Below are 23,832 nucleotides of genomic sequence, written 5' to 3'. Positions count from 1 at the left end.
GCAGTCGCGCCGCATGGTCAAATGGAAAACTGTGTCAGTGTGAACAGTTGTTGCGTTTACGTCACAAATTACGCTGTTCGGTATACAAGCAATCGTACTACTAGGTTCAAGGGGAGCCGGAATGAGCCGTCTCATTCGTTCTCTATTTATAGGTTCTCGCATCTATTCAGCTGTTCGCTCTCAGTGCAAAAAAGACCGGACTCGCAACAGCGTCTCCCGTCACTTCCTCGCGGCCGAGGAAACCGCGGCCGATCTCGTGTGGTCAGGCGGCCATCATCTGGAGCAAATCAAATGAGTTGACGTAAAGTAATGAGTTTAGTGCAATTACGCGCAATCGGCGCACGCGAACTTATGCAACATAGTTTTCGACATCAAACGCTCGGTTTACAGCATGATGTTCAGCAAACTGGTTACAGTGTGCGAAAGTGATCGGTCGTCTCAAATGATAATGTAGTATTCCGCATTGTTATTTGTGAGTGAAAAACAAAATTGACATTGGTGCTATTTCAGTGTGAATGCCGGTGGATTGTTACGTCTGGCACGATGCCAGCATATAGGAACAGCTGACTGTAAACAAACAAATTAGCCGCGAACGACAATAATGATGCATGTACCAAATATTTCAGTTCGGCCGTACCGAAAATTATGTCTGGAGGATATATGACAAAAATATTTCGGAGATGGCCGAAAAAGGAGACTCCAGCGATAGCGAAAGCCCCATAATAGACGACAACATAATACGAATTCAATTGAGAAAGCCTTGCCAAAGGAAATGGGAGCTGCGGACGCGAAATCACTCCCCAGGGATAAAATTCCCGACAATACAACTTTTTGATTGCGATGGAAACCTTCTCGTTGAAACAAATGACGACAACATATCTATAAAAAGTTCTGATTTCGATGAGCGTGGCTTAAAAACGAGCCAGTCGCTGCGGGATTTTAAACATTTTATCGGCAAAAATGCGGTTAAAAAACGCAATTCTATTTCAGGTGCCAAAGTTTACACTCGTGTTTACAGAAGTGTGTCGTTAAAAGATGATTCCGCAGACGTTGGTGCTAAAAGTTACGTCATACGAGACGGTACCAGTGTGGTAAACATTCCAAGCAAACTCACATTAAACAACAACTTAACTAATTTGCAAGCAAACAGTCTTGAGACAACCCCCTTTGAGTCTGAATGTTTTAGTGATATAAGCAGTTATAAAAGTTCTGACAATGAAAATCACGAGAAGGTGAAGCGTCCATATGAAACAAATAACCGTGCGGTATGCCAAAACGGTGCGATCTCAAATCTAAGTTCGGATCATTCATCTATATCTTCGCTGAGCGCGGCGAATCAATCAGCAAATGTTGTGTCATCGGATAAAGAAAATGAAGTGCGCGATGTCGGTTTACATAAATCTCAATCATTCAACGGCAATACGTTTAGAGATGGGAGTGATACCGTGGTTACATTATCCCGTTCGAAGTCCGGAGTGACGTACAAACCCCCGCACAACAAGGTATCTTTCCTCAACACTTACTTAAAAAGCTTACCCGCTAGAATGAACTCTAATCCGGATTGGTTTACTTTGCACCGGCGAACAATTGAGGATCGGGAGAGCTCCCGAACTGCGAGACGGCAGGAATTGCCTAATATCTCTTTCGCAAAAATCCGTCGCTGTAAAACTGGCGATAACACCTCGGACAATGAATTCATTAATATTCCAACGGACTTTGCCGCAGACTGTGAAATGAAAAAGCGCTTGAAAATGTATAGACGTGGCCTATCGGAGATCGAGCAGCGGCAACGAAATTCGAGTTTATTTACGAAAAAACGGAGACATTCAGTGAGTGGCCTGATGAGGGCATGCCTCACTTCGTCCTCGGAAAGTGTGGACGAAGCCGACGTAGTACTTAACCGTCTGAAGAGGAGGATACTCAAGAACAAGCTAAGAGAGAAAAGACGGAGCCTCGGCGAGAAATTTCAATTCAGTGAGTATCGTTTTACTTATTTGACGGAAAATTGATAATCAAAAGAAAAAATTATTAGCTTTTTTATCTTGAGTGTTTATTGTTATTATATTTCGTTGTTTCTACAGCGCGGCGGCAGCATATCAAATTATCTGTCCTTTTTGTTGCAATAGTACTTATAATTACACCTACACATCCTATTTGATGCAACGTCGTCGTCCATTAAAGATATTTGACAGAAAAATATAAATCAGCACATTTTAATGGACAATAGAATTTTTAACATTTTTGTCTAACATCAATGATTTCTAAGTCTGAAATTGTGTCTTTAATCAAAAAATCTTTGGTTTAACTTTAGAAAATCATATAATAAGCTATACAATCACCATCCCAGATTGGAAAGTCTTACCCTTTTTACTCACCCGATATCTTGATGTCTCGGTACCTACAATCACAGACGAACAAGTTGAAAGCTCTGCAGCATTGAATTACAGGAAAAATCCCTTTTCTCACGGACTACAGATACCTTTACAAAATCCTCCACGGCCCTCACTATATTTGCGTTAATACGCGTGAAGGTGTATCTCACTATATCGCAAATGGGCCGAAATAGAACGTCATAAATTTTCGGTTTTACGTCTGTGCCATATTTATTTTCGGCACCGAAAATATAAAAGTGAAATAACTGAAAGGACGCTTTTTGGTGTAATGGATTAGCATGCGTGTATTTCGAGTAAAGGCATTTGGTGTATTGCAAAACTCGTATGAAATATAAAACTCTTTAATTTTTCACATTTCGTACGACTATCTGAATTTATATTATACAGAAATAAATATTTGACTTATTAGTATTTATGATGTTTCAACCAGATGACTCAATCGACAATTTCATCTGGATTCCAGTGTTACATAAGTTTACGTATCGTATTTAATTAATGAATCAACTCTCTGTTAATGAAGCACTCGATAATATTCTCATAAAATGTTTTAACAGAACGCTAGCATTCAGTTTCATAAACACTTTTAAGACCTGGAACGCCATCTGTATCGTCACAGAGAAAACATTAAGTTGTGATGCCTCTCGTACCTTGAACCCGTTCTACAACAACCTTCGCTGCAGAACTGAGCAGCGCCCCCTTTACGACGCTCTCGGAATTACCTCGGTGAAGCCACTTTTGCTTTCGTCTCTACTAGGAGTTTGGAGATCAGTGCCACAGTGGTGCGAGTCGCGGGAAAAATGGAACCAAAGATTTTGTTAAGTTTTGTAAGATAGCGTTTGCATCGACAAAAAGAGTAGTCGTATTCGTATGTCTGAAATGGCATAGCGCTAGAATTTATATTTAATCGACAAAACGTGTGGACATCACCAATCTATTGACATATTTTAAGATTTGCGAATAAACTTTTCTTTGTTTTTCTGACCTTTCTAACCGGTCAAGAACATAATGGGGACCAAAGGTTTATGGGGACTCCTCATTTCCCCATTTACCTATCTATTTTTGTAACATCTGTAACCAAAATATACTCGTAAATTGTAATTTGGTGCCAAATAAAAAAGTCTTTTCTTTCTTTACACGTGATGTCGCGGCATAAAGTTACTGTGGAAAAATTCAATAACTTCTAATTTATTATTTTTTCTGTGGTTGGTTTAGTTCACAACTTACTCAACTGCATTGAGGAAACTGCAATATTAAACTCTTAATTAAGACTTGCAATAATAATTGTTAATTAATGAAGCATCAATTACCAAGTCAATCAATATTAAGCTATCAAGTTGTATCGATTGTTTTAAAAATGTAGATAAAAGAAATTATTTTAATAATAAGTAAAACAAGTTTTTACTCTCGTAAGATGTGTTGCTAGATTATCTACCTACTCAGCCTTGATCTCACTTAAGGTTATTTGAGTGCATTGCCTCAGAGATGTTTGTGTGAAATTTTATAATCCACACTTGAAAGTATTTAAATTGGTACAAAATAATCCAGTATTAATAGTAACATTTCATTCACAACTATTTATGGAAAAGGACGATACTCGTCCCAAAAAAGTGATGATATTATTGCAAGCTATATTTGGAATTTGGAACATGCTCTAAAATAATAAAATAAGATTTATAGAATTTGTCGGCCGTTTGGTGTACCTAGTGGTTCAGAACGGACTACTATGCCGAGAGGTCCCGGGTTCGATTCCCGGCCGGGCAGAAATTGACGGGTCTGGGTGTTTTCTATGTATTGTGTATTAACAAAAAAAGTATTTAAGTATGTTTATATCAGTTGGTTAGTACCTATAGTACAAGATTTGCTTAGTTTAGGGCTAGCGGCGCAGTGTAAAATGTCCAAGGATATTTGTAAAAAAAAAGATGAGTTTCTAGTTGACAATTTTGTAGAATGTTTTAGTCTTCAAACGATACTCGTATTATGTTGTCCTAAAGGGGTTCATGAGCAGGCTTTATTTGGAAAGTGTATAAGTGCACTGGAAAGGGTCTACCTACATACTATAAAGAATTGGAAATCCATCAATCCATCCAGGGACCATTGCTCGTCGCAGTTTCTGACGGACATGGGAACTTTAAACATAAACTTCACGAATCCAAACTAGTTCCGTCTCTTTTTTGTGACTATTCCACTTCTTCTTCTTTTCGTGTTGTCAACAAACCTACAGTGTCAGCCCAAAACTCCTCCACAATAGTGGCGTTGTCAGCAGCACTCATTAAATTCTCCTGCGTGTAGTTGCTCGGGCACTCAGGGCACGACATTATGTGCTTCATCGGCTGGGAAACAAAACCGCACCTGCACTTCATGTTTGAGCCATCCAAGAATCCCCACCTGACCAGATTGTCCTTACTACGGCCAACCTGCGTCCGAAGTCTATTAAATACTGTTACACTGTTGCCTTCAAGCAAATCCTGGCTACACAGGAGTTGCAGTGGTGGGAACGAGAGTTGGAAATAGTCTCGTTTGATAAAGAATTTGACTAGTTGCGTAGAAATAATTAAAGCTATTCGTAAAACGATAAAAAAGTGATTCCGAAAACACTTCGCACCAGTAACCGACATAAATGTAGTATAAGCAGCTGCGTATATTAGTCATGCCACGTGCCCCAGATCGCTCCTCCAATTTATCGCCGTTGTCTAGTGTATCGACGTCAGTGAAATATTAAATGCAATAAAAATTTACTCCCCCAGTTCACTGAGATGGATCAACGTCGTAAAAATGAAGATACAATCGACTAGATCGGATATGTGGATAAGTTTCAATTTTCTTGTAGCTTTTCAAGTCCTTTATGTGTTTTTAGATAGACTAAAGCGTTGTGCAAGTTCTATTATTATTATAGACTATTATTATTGATAGATTCGTGATTATCTTGAAATGTTTCAGCAGCTTCTTAGATTTACAATAATATCATTGCCAAATGCAATTTTTAAACGTAAACCGTAACAAAAGTCTTCCTCTAGAAGCAACAAATAGCTCCATCTGCTGGTTTTTGCATCCAGTGGCAATTTGTTTCCCACTAGTAGGTACTAGCTTCCTTTTAACAACTGGAATTATTTACTAGTTATTTTTCATTTTGAGAGGCTAGATTTGGGTTCTGGAAACCACAACTCCATCCAAACGATAACATTGTCAAATAATATTTTAAGTAAAACTGGTAACGTTTTCTAAGTTCCTGCCTTACCCAAAACATTACTTACAGACGCGTATTTACAACAATTAATTTATCTGAATTCAATTACATCTTGGTTCCTCAGCAAAAGTAAATGATCTCACTCGAAATGCCTCAAAGAATTTCGTCCAAAACATCGCGAGAGTTCACTGAGAACTTTTTGCATGTGATTCCATAAATCTAAGTAATTACTTCCTTTCTTCGTACACCCTCGAAGGCCAAATCCGAGAAAAAAGTAACTTTCTCGCAAAACGCGTGGAATCTGGCAACCAGCCAGCATCTGCAGCTTACAGCTTATCTGCACTTTTGCACATCCCAACTTTACAATAACGCTCCATGTTACGGTTTTGTTCAACTTTTATCTGCGAACTTTAACTGTAATCATAAATCGTGTTAATCCGAAGTCAAGGCCGCTGGATTCCGCAATTCGCCCGTATTATATAAGGCGATTGCGATCGGTCGCGCGAGAATCGCTGTCAAAGTCGCTCGGTTTCTTTAAAACTTGTTGGAGATGGAGATTGTTGTGCGACCGGTCTTGCTGCGTTCGTAATAAGAGCTACCGCTACCGGACACAAAGCGGAAGGATCGTTCGTAAACCACGATGGCTTGGTACAAGTACGCGTGGTCAAGTTTGAGACATTCCTTTTGGTATCGGAGCGGTTCAAAAACAGAAACACATGATTCGCTGGGTGCGCACTGGCGCGGGCGGCGCGCGCATGTCAATATCCTCCCACCCCAGCGACGCCGCCATGACGCTACTCCTTTTGTGACGGGACGGCTAAGTGCATAAGTCTGCTTTTGTTCTTTTTTTATTTGCGAGAAGTCGTGTTCGGATAGTGGATAAGTAAGATTCTGTGTTCGGAATTAAAATCCAAAATTGTTTTTCTTAACTTTTGCAATTTTTTTTTTTTTGGAGTTACATTTTATTTTAATTTGTGAAATCTTGAAAAAAATTAAATTAAATACTTTATTAAAAAATAAAATAACTTTTTTTACGTTATTAAAAAATAAATAAATACAATTTTTTAACCTTAAGCCATCCATCAAAATTTTGAACTTACATGGTACAAAATTCCAAATACTAAGAAATAAAATAAGAAATTACAACAATATTAGCATAGTTTGAATGCATCTCATGAATATTGTAGCGTAGCTTATTTTAATTAAAACAGAATCCATTGAACCATACACCATGCTAACTTAGAAATAAAATTTAAAATGCGACTTACGCGTCTCTGCGGCGAAGCCTAACTTAGTTATGAGTTCGTCCGCCAGAGCGCCGGCGTTCACGGACCAGCTGGCTGGTTTGACAGTACTCCGTGCACGTCGACCGGTTTGACTGTCTCGCCCGCCCGGCCGGCGAATTCACGTGCTGTCAAATAATCACCAAGTACCTAACCTCCGACACATCACAACTTTAATCCAGACCAAAGTTGAAAAATGACTGTCGTACAGATCGCGGAGAACTCGCCCGACAGTGTTTTGTTTTGTTAAATCGTCAAATTCCGCTGTGTTGCTTGTGTGAAAAGTAATTGTGTGCGTGCGAGAACCGTTCTGTGGTATTTTTGTTGAGTTTGATTTTGAATTTTGGACCACTGTGCGTTGAGGAAGTACGACTTGGTTGGGAAGGAAAACAAGTAAGTGAATAAGTTGTTTCTTTAGTTATTATTGATGATGATAACAATTTGGTGGTTATTGTTTGGGTTCTTATTAGTAAGATCCGAAACGTAATAACATTTATGTTGGTTTATTTGCAAGAATTATCTGAAAAGCACTGAGATATACGTCTTATTGATTTAAACCAAGAACAACATTTAACTCATATACACAAATTGATTATCATGCTTCATTAGATTGTAATAATTTTAATTTGTAGCAATTTCCAACAGCAGTGACTTTTATTGAAGATAAGATAAGATAAGCAAAATTAAGAATAAGTAACCCAATTCTTAAAAGAACCGAACTATTTAATAAGGGATAATGATACAACATGACGGAGTGGAATAAAAACCAATAAGGAAACAAGCCAAAGAGATATTTTCCTTCTCAAATCTTACCAACTGCTTGCTCATTGTGACAAGTGCTAAACTAGGGTTTTGAAAGAACTGCTACAGTAAAAGCAGTATTTGAAAAGAAAATTGCATTATTTCGCAATAACATAGGTATGAATTATGATTATGGTTCGGTATATTTCTTAGAATTTATCGATGCCATTCAATCGGAAAGCCCCTTCCTTCCTCGACATTTGCATAGTTCCGAAGACATACACGCTATGATATAGTTGTATAATTCTAATACACGGCAACCAAATTGGAAGCAGTACACAAGGGTGTTAATCGGAAGTAGAACTCTTAACTATTCAGAAGGTTGTCAGAATTCAGAAGTTCTACGCACTTGTGAACATACTAGTAGGCTAGTCATGTATGGATTAGGTACGCATCGTAATTTCCAATCTTGGTTGGTCGAAAAAAATGTGATTCAGTACCTACTTCGGAGGGCACCAAGTCGGTCTGATTAAATCAGTCAGACGACTATGACAGCTATAAATTGCATCAATGACTTTGATAGAAAAAGGAGAATGATATATCTTTCATAAGAAATTAATTCCGATCCGATTTTCAATCGCTTGGATTATTAATTTGTTTGGGACGAATAAGCAGTGCATTCGTTCGAAATCTGTGAAAGTTATGTAAATTATATAATGCTCATTACTACTTCGGATCGACAATGCATTATCACTCCAGTTAGGGCAAGTTAAACTTTAAAAATCCAGATTTTTCTAGATCAGTATTCCAACTGAATTATTCCAACCCTAGGTAGGCCATTATGAAACTATAGTGGAATAGATCTGCATCAATTTATCTTAAGTAGAAACCGGTTTCTACATGCACCTTTTATAAAATACTGAATACCAAGTAAACATTTGCCAACTATGGTTACTACGCATTGATTGTGTGGTCTAAAATTGGTCACATTGGTCAGCTCTGATACTGATACTCCTGAAATTTATCAAGTTACTTTACAATTAATATTAACTTATTTGACATTTTATTTACACCACAAAATTCAGAGAGAGACAAATTCGAAGAAAACGCAATTATGTATTAAACAAATCGCTAAATTGGTGTGTTATTTATCGTTAATTACACAATATTTGACTGGTGTAGAAAATCCCTGAGACATAGGGACTATTTCACACTTTTCCATCAATTTTCGATCATTTATCTCTCGATCCTTAGAAGAACTCGTTGCAAGAGGGTCAGATATTATTGGGACCCAAATGCCTCCGGCGTCCTTGGCAGATATCGCCTATTTCCCTAAAAGGTTAACAAATGTTTGACATATCAGGCTATCCTGGGGGGTCAAAGGGACGACCCTTTTCGATCTTGCTAAATCCTCTCATAACGTATACGGCAATTTTCAGCAATGTGCAACTGACCATGCGATGTTCCAACACTCCCAACAAAATTGATTTAATTAATTTGCATATTGTATTAATAAAAACTTCCAATATTGAAATGGGAAGTATAGTCATGCCATTACAATTCTGAATCTCGTTATTCGTTAATTAGGACACTTAGAAAGTTTCAGAAATTCCAGCTTTGCTATTTTAGGTCCAGTTTCACAATCCTATAAATCTAAATGAAAACTTTCGCTTGGAAACTTCCTAAAAACAATATTAGGTTATCGATCTTATGGATCCTTTTCATCCCGTTTTACTTCTATTGGAAATAATATCCAAGTTACGTAGAAAATAGTTACATCGAATCGAAATGTAAAATGAATGTTACATGTTAGAGAAACTAGTATTTACTAGTAGTTTCCGCAAACCACTTGATGCGGTGAAACCCCATCATAATTGATTAAGCCATCAAATTAAATTAAAAGATCAGCTTCCATTAGCACTTAAATTGATTAATCTATGATAATGTTATTAGCTTGTATATTAATATGCAGTCCATCATCATTAAATTATTATCATTTTCTTCTTTGAAGAAACTTTTGCAATCATTATTCAGACAGCAATTCATAATAGCCTTACATTTGAATGAGAAAGAGGATCTAATAAAAATTCCGAATGTCCACATTATTGCCTCAACTGATGAAGGGCGCAATTCATTTCCTCCTAAGTGGGGTCATTGGCATTTTATGACATTTATTGCCAGAAATAGGGAATAAATATAAGTTAGGTAGTGATGGAATTACTATCGCTATTATTACCACCCAAGGAAAATGAAAAGATACTGCCCACGACAATAGAATCGAATCAAGTATAGACCTTGCAAACAATAATAATATGTTCAATATTTTTATATTATTTTTCATTGGTGCTGACTATTGTGGATTACGTTCTTATTTGTTTGATAACAAACAACGTCACATGGTTAGTGATAGAAATAAATAAAACATTGTCGTACATGAAAATTCAACGTAAAAGTTGAGCAATCTTCAACCATTTGTCAAGTGTGAACCGCAAACAGTAGGTACTTCTGTTGGGACCGCCTCCCCGATCAATAGGCCTCGTGAATCAACACGTCCGATGTATGCAATTCGGAATCGAAAATTGAGAATGTCCCTTGAGAAATATGGATCACTGAGGAATGTGTGGTAAGTAGGACTGAAATCGAACAGCCATATAGGGAATATTGATGTGACCGAATGGAACCCACGGCCACAGTTTTAGATTAACTTTCTTTTGTAGAATATTTAAATAATCATCAAAAACCATTTATAGTTTTGATTTAAAAGCTATGTTATGACTTTCTTAGTACTATGTCATTGTTCGTTCGTTCGTTCGTTTCAGCCGAAAGACGTCCACTGCTGGACAAAGGCCTCCCCCAAGGATTTCCACAAAGACCGGTCCTGCGCCGCTTGCATCCAGGTACTTCCCGCTATGTCATTATATATTATGTACTATGTCATTGTATTTAAATAAAAAGCTATACCTACTTACGTGAGCAGTTAATAACATCAACCCCTTCTATGCTGAAAATGAACATTATGTTTCGTATTAATCTTTTTGATCCCATCAAGATGGATTAAGATGTTTTTGTTCATGTGTAAAAATGTAATTGGTACATGTCTTCAAAAATGACACTCCATCCTCTAACTAAAGAGTAACATCCGCTTATCCCCTAGTCGCTTTGAAAACTTCAACTTTGTACATCATAGTTGCATTTGCCATTTTAAAAGCTGTTAAAAAGCGATGTAACCCTGTAACATGTGTAAACGGGGCCGCATAAAAAAGTTTTTGCGTTAAACGCGAGTTTGTGCACCGCCTAATGTTCACTTCATGGCGAACAACAATGTGCATAAATTGGACCATTCAGAACATCTAACTTCGCAAATACGGAACCGGGGACGCGGCAGGTAACGAGTTAGTTTTAACGATATTCAACGCATTTGCATTGGTAATTCGTAAAATGTTGCCAGTAAGAAAGGGTTGGAAATTAAAATTTGAAATAACATTATATCAATCAATTATGCAAATGGTTTACGGACATCGGACTCTTTGGATTTTCGGGACTAAATGCAAAACTACTATGTACTACTTAATATCTCCAAAATTAATAAAAAATTCGAAATGTACATAATAAATGATATCTTTTTCCTTAGCTAAATATTTCTATCTAGCTAGGAAATGCAGTCAGCATCCTCGCTTCTTTTCTTCGCAGACACGCTTTTATTTTTGAACTAGCATTAGTTTAGTAAAGATTTTGTTTGTGAAATATCTAGTGTGTTATCTAGTTAATTCGTTTCTTTTTGTTTATAAATAAATTCCCATGATAATGGAAAGTATTCTACGTCTACATTCCGCGAAATATTTCGCCACTTTCATTGAGATTCAAAACGTGAACTTTCATGTCATCGTGTACATTTTTCGCCGTGGCAGAGCAATAGGGTTGCTGCTAAAAAGTTTGTGCAACAATGAGTATCGTGAGAACTTCACACTCATTGCCCATTGTATTGTTACTTTCTTTTAATTTAAACTCTGTTACAATACATGTATCTCGTTTTGAAAATTGCTTGCTTTAATTATAATAGTTTAGAGATGGTTATCTGCTAACTAGTGTCTAGTGGTTTACTTTTATAACTTATTATACTGTTATTTATACTCAAAGTTTAAAAATACGGAGTACTTTGGTAATTTAACATTAAAGCTTTAAGGAAGGATAATCTGTATCTGAAAATATACCTTTCTTGATACTGATTTTACAATAGTAACTTTATTAGATAGAAAACCTTGGGGTCTTTTTTCAGCAGTGGACGTCGTTTGGCTGAAACAAGCAGTCAACTCAAATTTTAAATTTTACTGTTTAAGTCTTTTTTTTTTATTTGTGTTGAGCGGCTATTCTAGTTCAATAAAGTCCTAGTATCACTGCGACCGTTATCGATCTATTGTGATCGCCGCTATTTTCCTTACAGTTCGCCTCCGAGTCCTGCATCCATTAGGAAGTGTAGTATCTTTTGGGGGGCGATATGTTTTACATCTTGTGGGCTTAGGATGTGTTTAAGTCTTACTTTGCTTGCTTTGGCCACACTTGACAACATCGCATCGCTATGCGATCAATTTATTTTCTTACAAGGTCAACTAAACATCTTTGACGTAAAGCTAGCATCCCTAGGAGTGGGAAGTTAACTTATTTTCACAATCCTGCCATTTTTATTTGAGTTTGGTCCGGCGCCTTTTTTTGAGCTCTTGTCATTTGTTATCTCAAAAGCCTAGTCGGATCCAAAAGATAAAGAAATAATGTAAAATTACTCTTTTTGGGTTGCCTCTTTATTTTTATCAAATTGGACAGATTTCACGTAAATCATCTTGTCATTCCAATAAAGCTTGTTCGAAGAGAACAATTATTATCACCGGTCACTATTCTTTTTTTAGGTAATATCACAACTTTTTTTGGCGTAAATTAGACAAATTTCGCGTAGATCATCTAGCTATCTAAATAAAGGCTTGTTTTCTTCTTCTTACCAGTTACAATTAGATTATTTTGTATCACAAATATGTTCTTGGGAGCGTTTTTGAAAGCTCTTTGCTTACCCTCACGAACTCGAGTGCGTTCCGGACGAAACCTCTTCACTCCGCAAACATAATTCAAAAGTTCCTACTTCTTTGGGTTACTCACTAGTTCCCGAGTGTCCGGGAAAATGACAAAGTATGACAAACACTTGGGGGGATGTAAATTCGGCTTGTAAAGTACTATGGATATTTTATATACCAAACCTTTATACCTCATATTTATTTATTGACTAGTATTCAACCTATTAGTTTGTGTAGATATAAGCAGCAGAATTTAGGCTATGAGCTGAAGATAGATAAACATGACCAGTTATTGAACATACACACACATAATTATATTACAATTTCTCACCTGTCGACAACCTGACTGACATCCTAAAGCCTTCTGCCAATAAGTTGTTTATTTTTAGTAACGGACATCTTGGGACTAATAACATTGATATTGATGATCAAGCTGTATAACTTCACTAGGCTAGTGATGGANGTGATGGGAATTGCCTACGAAAGGATTGTAAGCAAAACATACTTCATGCACTTCACATACATTTTCGTTGCAAAATCGCACTTATCACAATTAAATAAGGCACCAGAATGTTTACCTTGATATGCCATGCTTCGTATCAGGGTGTGTCAGGGCTGTCAGCTTCGTACCGGCCCTCGCTGGCACGGGCTTTATTCGATTGTTCGGGCAAAACAATACATTTCACTGTATGGTCGCACATCGGGCTAGTCATTTTATTTCAATATCGACCCTATAGCCACTACTTAAGGTGCTTGTGCTGTCTTCGTTTTAGAGCATTCAAGTTTTTATTGCTTCGAAATATGGCTTTATCGTGAACTACTTAATATTTTGAACGCTAGTAAAAGGGATTGTTTTATAATACCGACAACTTTGTTTATATCGATCGTTAAACCGTTTGCGTGCCCAAATATTGTGTGCGGTTGACAACATGACATGTCTAGCTACCACAAATAATGAAGTGCCTAAATATTTTTTTACTTTATGTCTTCAATATAGACTTAAAATCGTTTGATTGAATTTGTAATTTTCTAGTAACTTAAAGTGTGAGTATACACAAATATTGTATTTTTATGACCGATTACTTACTTTAATCTGTGAAACAAAGTGAAATTCTTTATTATTATTNGTTTTTTTTTTTTTTTTTTTTACCACCACAATAGTCGAGCGGCGGCGGGGACCGAACCCGCGTTCCCCGGATCACGAGTCGGCCAGTCCGACCCCTTCACCTATTCTATGCTAGACACACTATTATTGAATTTTCTGGTTACGAAAAAAGTAATAGAATAAAAACTCGTTTCGGATTTGTGGAAACAATTCATCCACTAAAACCTTAAAAAATGCTCACTGAAATTGCAATGTGATTGAAAACCAATTGAGAGGGGATTAATTTGAAGAACTGAATAAAGTAACTGAATTCCAATTCACAAATACTATTACACTTCACTATTGACTGATTTAACACCAATAAGCAGTGGTGCTCTCGTTATCAAATATTTTGTTGTTAGAAGTTTTACTGTAGCGTATTTTTATACATATAAAAGGGGGCAAACAAAATTCACAGTTTGTATTTTGGACCACATCACCATTGGTCTTTATTTAAGTTGCTCATTACATGTTTTTATATCTATATTTTTTGGCGTAAAGTTTTACATTGTAATTAGGTAAGTGGAATTTAATTATCATTTATTGGTATTGGTGTCATGCGCTGATATGTGACGATGGAGTAAGTAAGAAGCTAACAGACCTTAAGAAAATCTTCATTTTTATGTTTGTAAACTTGTTACCTGCCTTATCTACCTTTACCGTAACATTAACATGTTTTATGCTGGATTTTTCTTTGTAAATAGAAAGAAGAAGATTCCCAAAATAATTAATAAAAATAATAATAGCATAAAAAAGAAGAAAGGAGCCCTAAAAAGAGTTGCTGGACCACCTTCAAGTTGGTGCTATTCGCCTCTCATCTTCCGCCTCATCCTGCAACGTGCGGATAAATCGGAAGACGCGGGGTGCGTAATACCGTTCATCGCAGCAAATAATAAGACGTAAAACAGAGAACGAAGTCCTGAAGAATGAGACCACGCGTCAAGTTGGTGCTATTCGTCTCCCGTCTTCCGACAGATCCTGCAACTTGCGGATAAATCGGAAGATGCGGGGTGCGTAATACCGTTCATCGCAGCAGCACCGGAACAACACGCACTGCTACTGAAAACGTAAACTTTGAATATTATAGCGTTCAGCATAATTTAAGCGTTTAGTTGGTGCAGGCAGCAGATTAATCGGACGACGTTATGTGCGTAATACCATTCGTTGCAGTGACACCGCGCCGGAAATAATATTTATAAAATTGTAATAAAACTTATCATTACAATTTTATCAATTTCCTAGGTTTATTTTGCGGTTCTTGTTATTTTTCGATTCGGTGACATATAGATTCATAAAACATATTTTGTCGATCAAACGACAATGTGAAAGAATCATCGTACTGAGTTAACTACTGCATTGCAAACAAAGCCTCGAGTATTAACCTGCGTATAAGTAGATAAAGCCTTTTCGTAATTTGACCAATCGCATTGATCCTATGAAATAGATTTCCTGAAACAGTTTATCAGTCTCTGTTTACATTCAATTGTAGTGGGTTGTCTCATTGTGTGCAATTCATGGTAGTGTTGCAACGATATTGCAAATTATCGATAACTTTGCAAATATTGTATTACCTATCGATAGTGTTTAGTTTACATTCAATGTAGACTAGACAGAGGGCTTAGTGCGAGTTAGCTAGCGAGTGCGTCAAAAAAATTTGTGATGATTTGAGTTCTTGAAAGTACCCCTTAAAGGCGCGCGTGATTTCATATAAAAAATCCCGCGCGCAGACGCGTTGTGTGTTGTGCCACGCGTGTTTTCTATACAAACTGAGGAACTTGCATGCAATGATTAAATCTGTCGTCCCGCGTACCGCGGTGGAGCGCGGCGCAGTGTGATAACCGCCTTAGGGACGCTATACGTACAATCTGTCATCATACCTACATTTCGTGAATTTTTTTCTGCGGTCGCTAGCGAGCGATGACGTTTAATGTAAACTCGCACTAAGCCATAAGCCTTTTATATTATTAACATTGAATTTGGTTTCCATTTTCCACTGTCTTTAATAGACGACAGCAAATATTGTGGCATTTATTATATTTATATAATACTAGCTGACCCGGCGAACTTCGTACCGCCTTAGCGTAGAGATTTTCTTAATATTTTTTTCCGTAAGAACCATCCTTGGACTTCCACAAACATTTAAAAAAAAGAATTATCGAAATCGGTTCAGCCGTTCACACGTGATGCCGTGACAACGCGAAACGGGTTTCATTTTTATATATATAGATGTAGGTAATATTTTGGAAGATAAATGTATGTAGGTATTGATTTAATCTATTTCTTCTATTATTTTCTTTAATTACCTACCTACTAAGTCAAATGTGTTGTTGAGTGTATCTAACATTGTTTTTCACTGTATTTAGTTGTTTATGTACCTAATTACTAAGCTGCAAATTTTATTTAATCTCTCTTGCAGTTCCACCAATTCAAGCGTGTACTTTATATCATATAATTTTAAATTTTAAATTATCATTTTGACTATATCGAGTAAGATTGATTCGCAACTGGCAACACTAACCCTTGCCGGTTCATTTGGCGCTTTAGTTAAAATGGACGGTTGATTATCGGGATGAAATATTATCCGAGCATTACACGAATAAATACCACTTAATTACTGACCAGTGATGGGGAAACTGTTTTCATTTACAGGTCACATTCTAATTAGATTAATAATTAATCTTTAAATTTTGTTCTCATGTATAAGTACTTAAATAAAAGATATTTAAGTCTAAGGCCTGGTTTCTAAATTGAGATTTTTAGCTGCAGTGTGTTAAGTACATACAATTAATGGAATAATTATTATTGACGGGATTGCTATCATGTACCCTAATTTCGACACTGTTGCAAGCGCCATGATCATGGAGTAACTGAGGAAACTGGCGGGTGAGATGTTAGTGACCATGAAAGTTTAAAACAATATATTTCTACACTTAATGTATGAGTTTTATATAACAGTACACAATAAGTAGAGAAATAAGCGTGCTGAAGCTAAAATTCTCCATTTAGAAACCGGGCCTTAATGAAACATAAAAAAGGGAATAACTACTTAGTGCATTCCCAATAGTTAGCAAAGGTAACATTGGAGCATCTTAAATGCAATAGATTCGATTTTGCGATAAAACTGAATAGTCTGATGTGCGTACTGCTAACGACTAAGTTTCATGTGACACAATCATAGTTCTTAGATTATGGAAATAAAAAAAAGTTAACAAGTTATGTCCGTTTTCCCATTAATCCGACATTTTTAAGTGACCCCTATGAAAAGGAAAATCCGGTTATGTGTTACCATAGGAGTCACTTAAAATTAGGGATTGATGGTGAAAACGGGCATTACTTGTCTTTTGGAGACAAAGTGATACCTATACCTATAACATAACAATGATAGAAACATTTGACACAAATACCTGCTCTAAAACAAACCACTTGGCAAAGCTAGTCATTGTTGATTCAATTGAATGATTTATTGATACTGTTAATATTGTAGATGACATAATTGATTCTGTAATTACAACGTACAGTTACGCACACGGAGATCAATTAATTTGGTAAGTGTCGCTCATTCATCACAGAATAATTAAAAATCAATTTATGAAAATTAACAATTACTCAAAAATGTTGTCTTTTGTTTCTATTTATAAATTGAAATACGAATTTGTCAGAAAAATGAGAATTATAACACAGGAAACTACCCCTTACAGACAAGTAATAATTCAAAAATAATAAAGCAAATCAGAAAAAATAAATAAGCACTTAAACAATCTATTGAAATAGTGGCATAAGTATGTTAATAGCATATAAGTAAAAATACAACAGTAATTTATGCCAAACCAGACAAAAGACACCACCAGACGACTAAAAAAGCAAACAAGTTGGGGCAACAGACTGAGTAATGAACTTGACAAAGATGTTATGCATATAACTGAGAAGAGACTGCCCACCCTCCCACACAAACGTTGACATTGATGCGAGCTTGAATAAATATAACGCAAAAATGCGGACATTAAAAAAAAACAACAAATGATTCCAAGAAAATAAAGTAAGAGCCAAACACACGATGCGTTGCGGCTGCGGTGCGACGCCGGAGCGGTGTCGCTGCGTCTTGCTCAGAAATATCTCGGGCACACGAGCGATTCGGCGCCGCAACGCATCGTGGACTTTTGCTCTAAGATTCAGATTATTCGGCAAAAATGAAGTCCGAACACGATAAAAGAAGTCCGTGCAATCCCAATTAAGTAGTTTTATGTCTCTTTAATAACCAGATAATTATCGGATAGCTGAAAATCTTTAGACCGGTACGTTTCAATTACTTTAGTCGTCATAAAATTTAACATCATCACACAGATGTGGAACGCTGAATCTACAACTATGTTCGTAATGAAATATAGTATTAATTAATTAATTAATTGAGAAGCAAAATTTTTCATGTGGCATTGTCACGAAATCCTGAAAAATGGAGACAGATAAGTAAGTAATCTCTCAAATCAACCAAATACAGAATCATAACCTCATTTCAAATGAAGATGAGAAGATTTAGCACCAAACCCAACATGTGTTGACGTGGAAAATTGCGCGCTGATGTAACAAAAACCTTGTTACAATAGTAATATTCCACGCAACTGAAGTACGGTCACCGGTGACAAAACAGAGCCGAAGGTGCTCTATAAATAAGTACGTCACAACATACCGAAATACATTCTTTCGGCGTCACAGTATTAGAATAGGTAAAGGTGGGCTATAATTACGCGGAGTCGTTGACTCTTGATTCGAGATGTTTACAGACCAAACATCAGTTAGCGGTGTACGAGGCGAATCACGTAATCGAGTTCTCGATTTAAAAAGCATTTGCTGCAATAGGACTTCAGTAGCATTTGATAATCTTATCCAATAATGATGAAGTTCTATAAACAAAAGCAGGGCAAAGAAAATGTGTCATTATTTTAAAGGAGAAAAAATATTAATGTTCTTGTTTATTTTGAAAGTGTGTTTCTATACCTACTACATTAATTATAAAGAAATAGTTTTTTCTGTCCTTTTTCGGTTACCAGTAGAGCCCAAAGTTATGACTTTTTGAATTTTTGTTATTATTCTTAAACTATGAAACTACTGTACATTAAAATATTATAACCTCTTATAAAGGTGGGATAACATAATCCATAAGACCATTCAAATACGGCCTATTTGATTTGATGCGTACCTATTTGATTTGATTTGACTATTAGTTGATTACTATCTTGCAAACGATTTTCACATAAACGAAGTCACAGGCACAACTAGTATCGGACAAAACGTCACAGTTTGTAGTAAACATGTTTGTTCTGAATATTGTATGCCCGTTTGTATTCCTAGCCTTTGATATTTCAGGGAAACTGACGTTAATATTTAGTACGCTTTGAATAGCAGCAAAACACATTAATACAAGTGAGCCACGTTTGATGTTAATTGGGTTTGAATTTATGAGCGTGAATGTAATAGAAATTGTTTAAAAATATGATATTTGTTAAAAAGCTCATGTTATTTAGGGGCATGACAACTACCTAGCTCTTGCAGTTGGTATTACCTGGTATTAAGTACTTGCGTGTATTTTGATGAAATTTCCTTCCTTTCTCAGGAAGCAAAGGTGTTGTACTGATAAAAATCGGCAATTTTCAAATAGCCGTACATTGTAATAAATAAGTCTAATAATTCCAGCCAACTCTTGCTCCCAACACTGCCACTCTTTCAGGACCTACAGCTTGACCACCTATAAAACCTTACCGATTAAGTATTAAAATGTCTAGCTTTAAGACTCGCATCTCCAACTAAATTATATAAAACTTGAAAAAAAGGAACCCACGAATCGATGATCATGTGTGTGCTATGACTTGTATCATAAAGGTATTCGATACCATAAACAATAATTACAGCAAGCACATCACTAGATACCTCGTTGATGAAGTACGCTTAATTTGTCTTTTTCTTATCGCATATGCCAACACAAGTAAATGTGCAGGTGCTGATACGCGCTTAACAATCTTGCAGTGTATGGGACTGATAAACATTATGCTTTTATGTGAATACGAGTACAGTACAAAGATATTACAGGGAGTCCCAAAATTTGCAAGTCACACTGAAACCAGAGGTAATATAAATAAGCTTAAGACGCATCTAACAAGTATATTAAGTCCATTTTTTAAAATAACTAATAATGAGTCAATTTCAAAACTCATCAAACTTTTCTATGAAAATGAATAAATAAAATTGGTCATATCTTAAAACTTGAAACTTTTCTATGGACATATTAAGCTTGTTCGATGCGTCTTAGACTCAGCTACCTCCAGTGTCAGTGTGACGTGCTAGACACCCTGTATATTCGTCTATATTTGCGTAGGCTCTATGTAGAGTTGTAACAGATGTATGTACTTAAAACCATCTTGCCACTAATGGTATGAATTCCTTTTTGCAATCGCAAAACCCTTTTACTATACAAAACATTCTGCCCAAAAGGGATATTATCCTTTACATAAAATACGGATCGTCGCTATAATGACCTTTCCAATGATTTATGTAATCTCTCCCAGAAGGTCGATAATGGCGTAGCCTACATGTAAATTCGATCACCACAGGTTTCAACGATTTAGGCACAAAAAAAATCGTACTAAGGTTTTCAAAAAACGCTTTACGTTCAGAATCTAAACAAGAGAACTCGCTCAGATTTGATGTCACGCATTTTCGGGACTATTCCTACCTCTCGTTCCCACAGCTGCAGCTCCTGTGTAGAATGGATCTACAGCTTGACCGCCAATAAAAACCTAACCAGTGAAGGTCAAGTTTGTCCCGGGGGATAGTTAACTGCCATTGGACCTGCAACAAAATTAATCAGAAGAACATAGGAGGTGTTCGAAGTTAAGGTTGGAAGTAAATGTCACGCATTTTGTAATATATGCATGCACGTACTACTAAACAATCTATAGTACTTTAAAAGCTTCAAATTACTTATTAAAATAAAGCAAAAGTTATTTCCACCCCCGGAAAGATTTTTCCAAAACCAAACGAGATCCCGAAAACAAATTTGAGGCATCCAAAGCGATGTAAAAGCGACAGCGCGTTCATAATACAGGTGCCCCATTTCTCAGCCGCACCGCACCTACACGTGGCTAAGCACACATCTCCGGAACCCCGGATTTACTTTACGATTCCCATTAAACGGGGAGCGAGATGAAGCCGCTATAAGGGGGCTACACACCAAACCTGCGATCCGCCGACTCGCCGGCGACTTGGTGTCAGTAAGAATTGTCAGTGACTTATTATAGATACCCGCAGACTGCAGACTTTTTGCTATAGTTTGGTCGGCTTCCAATTTGTATGAGGAATCGGCTGATCGTTAACAATCCGACCAAACTATCGGCCGACAAAGAGTCTGTAGTCAACTGGGGACTTGTGACGGCAACATATCGGTGACATGTCAACGACTTGCGTACTTGCCCAGCGACTCTACTAAAAATGTTGCTGATTTTGTGCCACAATCACAGCTTTCTTACTTGAGCGAGATCTAAAATAGCCGACAAATTCGCCGACAAAAGTCTACGGCTCATGTCGGCGAATTGGCAGGCTTGGTGTGTAGACCGCTATAGGATCGGCCTCCGGCCGTAAACTTCTCGTCATCTTAATCCGACCGCAGAACTTAATATTTGCAGTTTTAAAAGAGTTTCAAAGCGTTTAATCTTACGCTGCAAATACTTTGCGGATTACACTTGGTTTACTTAGCGGTGATTGGTAGCAGACTGTTTACTTACTTATGTCGATAAAATGGAGAAATAATAAAGTAAAGTCGTAATTCTTGGTACCGACCAGGGGCAACCAATGCCTTAATTCTCTAACCATTTGAGCAATGAAACTGTATCTAAATCGAATCAAATTTCTGTGGAAACAAAAACTATAGCTGGTCAAACACCAAAAAAGCTATAACTTATAACATTAGCAATTTTATTGTTGCTACGCATTAAAGAACTTTATCAATAACATTACAAACAAACCAAAGTAAACCTAGCTTACTTCTTTCGCCAATAACTTGATTGAATTAATTTTTAATGGGCACAATCACATCAGAGCAGGGTCCCCGCGGAGCCGTAGCCCTGACAATAGAAAGAAACGTAACGATATCGTAAAGTCGGCCGAGTCAGACTCGTGACGTAACCTTATTGGATCAGCCAGTCTATCTAAAAAATTATAGTGGATCTAACTATCAAGAAAGAATCAAATGGTTTATCCTATATAAGGCTTCAAGAAAAAGAAACTAAAAATTCGGGAAAATGCAAGAAAATCTTAGGAATTTTGGTGTAACATGCGTCTAGATACAATAGATTTAAAGAGCTGCTCTGATTTTTCTCTCAAAATGTGTCTCTGAATCAATAATTGTATTTGATAGTATGAATGAATGAATAGCTTTAAGTAAACGAGAAAACATTTCATTATGGAAAACCTTGGGGGAGGCCTTTGTCCAACAGTGGACTTCATTTGGCTGAAACGAACGAACGAACGAAACAAGAAAATGGGCGTAGTTTGGGCAGGCCCTCCACTAGGTGGATCGACAAACTGGTGAAGGTCGCGGGANCGCGGGAAGTACCTGGATGCGTGCAGCGCATGACCGGTCTTAATGTAAATAATTAGAAGAAGCCTTTAACCCGAATTGGACGTCATCTAACTGAAACGAACGGAACGAGAAAATAGTTACAGTAATTTCGAAGTAAAACATGTCGTAAACTGGTTTACGCAAAGACAAACAAAGCTTGTTCTTCGTTGTTCTCCAGATCATTTTCCCTAGCCAAAGCGCCGTCTTCGTATCCCGACTAATGATGTATGGCTACTGAAGTGAGTTAACTGATTTCACCGGCTTATGATCTTGGAGTCGGTTCTTAATTGTCGCCGCCGGATTTCACTGCCGCCAATCTGGGAGGTCGAATTCCAGACCGGAATGCATAAATCATTAGGAGTGCTAACTGCCTATCCGCCATTACGGCTCGCGTTAATTATAAAAGTGTAATATCGTTATAAATTTCCAGGTCTTGACTCGGTTTAACGCTATTAGCAGGATCGGATTAAGTTGGTTGACCTGCGATTATGGCTTTTCATTTTCAAACCAGATACATTTTAGCATATTCATTTACATCTATTAATTTAAGTTCGTTAGTCACAGATTCAACACGGTGCTTATTTAACGGATAGGCCTCCGACGGTTAGGATAGGATAACGTATAGGAACGTTAATCGATAAAAATTGTGGCTTCTATGAACAGTTTTTATCGATTAGGCGTTTTTCGGCATGGCGTTATACGGTCCCTCGATTACGAATATGTTATTGAGAGCCTCCATAAAAACTCCGAGGATAAGAAGAATGTTTACAAGAACATTGTCTAAATCGTGAAATAAATTATTATTACCTATATCTCGAGCGAACCCTTTCCCGCGTTTTTGATTTGCCATACAATATTTAACGTGTCTCATGAGACCAATGTAACGTGCTGGTAAAAGGAGGTTTGCGAAATAAAATAGTAGGATCTTTAAACAAATGTACATTTAGTCTAATTTATATAGTACCCATTGCATCAGCATCTGACTGAGATGGGATTGTTCGACAATCTTTAACCTGACGCCTATTACATTTCAGTTCAAGTCACTGTTAATTCATTGCTTCTTTATTTATATTGCGTACTGTTTGCTTTATAAGAGTGCTGGCCTGAAAAGAAGCAAAATCTTCTTAGCACTGGCCCATTTATTGTCCCACAGCAGTGGTAGGGTTAAAAGTAATACTGGGACGTGTACCAGCGCATCAAAGTCTATTGCAGAAAATATCTAAATTACTTTTCATCATCATCATCATCATTTCAGCCATAGGACGTCCACTGCTGAACATAGGGCTCCCCTAATGCTTTCCACGTTGATCGATTGGTAGCGGCCTGCATCCAGCGCTTCCCTGCTACCCTTACGATGTCGTCGGTCCACCTTGTAGGTGGACGTCCCACGCTGCGTTTTCCGGTACGCGGCCTCCATTC

At 37.1% G+C, this 23,832-nt stretch overlaps 1 protein-coding gene across 1 annotated transcript in view; it reads left to right on the top strand.

Moving 5' to 3' along the window:
* The first annotated feature begins 201 nt into the window (after window positions 1–201).
* Window positions 202–23,832, top strand: part of LOC114354236 (uncharacterized) — a 35,027-nt gene continuing 11,396 nt past the window's right edge. Inside the window, exon 1 of the mRNA XM_028306501.1 lies at window positions 202–1,974. Coding sequence (XP_028162302.1) covers window positions 609–1,974 — 1,366 coding nt within the window. The 5' untranslated portion in view covers window positions 202–608. The remainder of the gene's footprint in view (window positions 1,975–23,832) is intronic.

The sequence above is a fragment of the Ostrinia furnacalis genome, unplaced genomic scaffold (genome assembly GCF_004193835.3).
Source record: "Ostrinia furnacalis isolate ACB-3 unplaced genomic scaffold, ASM419383v2 OfSCF2004, whole genome shotgun sequence".
Taxonomy (NCBI): Eukaryota; Metazoa; Arthropoda; class Insecta; order Lepidoptera; family Crambidae; genus Ostrinia; species Ostrinia furnacalis.
Note: the sequence above shows the minus strand (reverse complement) of the source record. Positions and strands in the feature narration are given on the sequence as shown.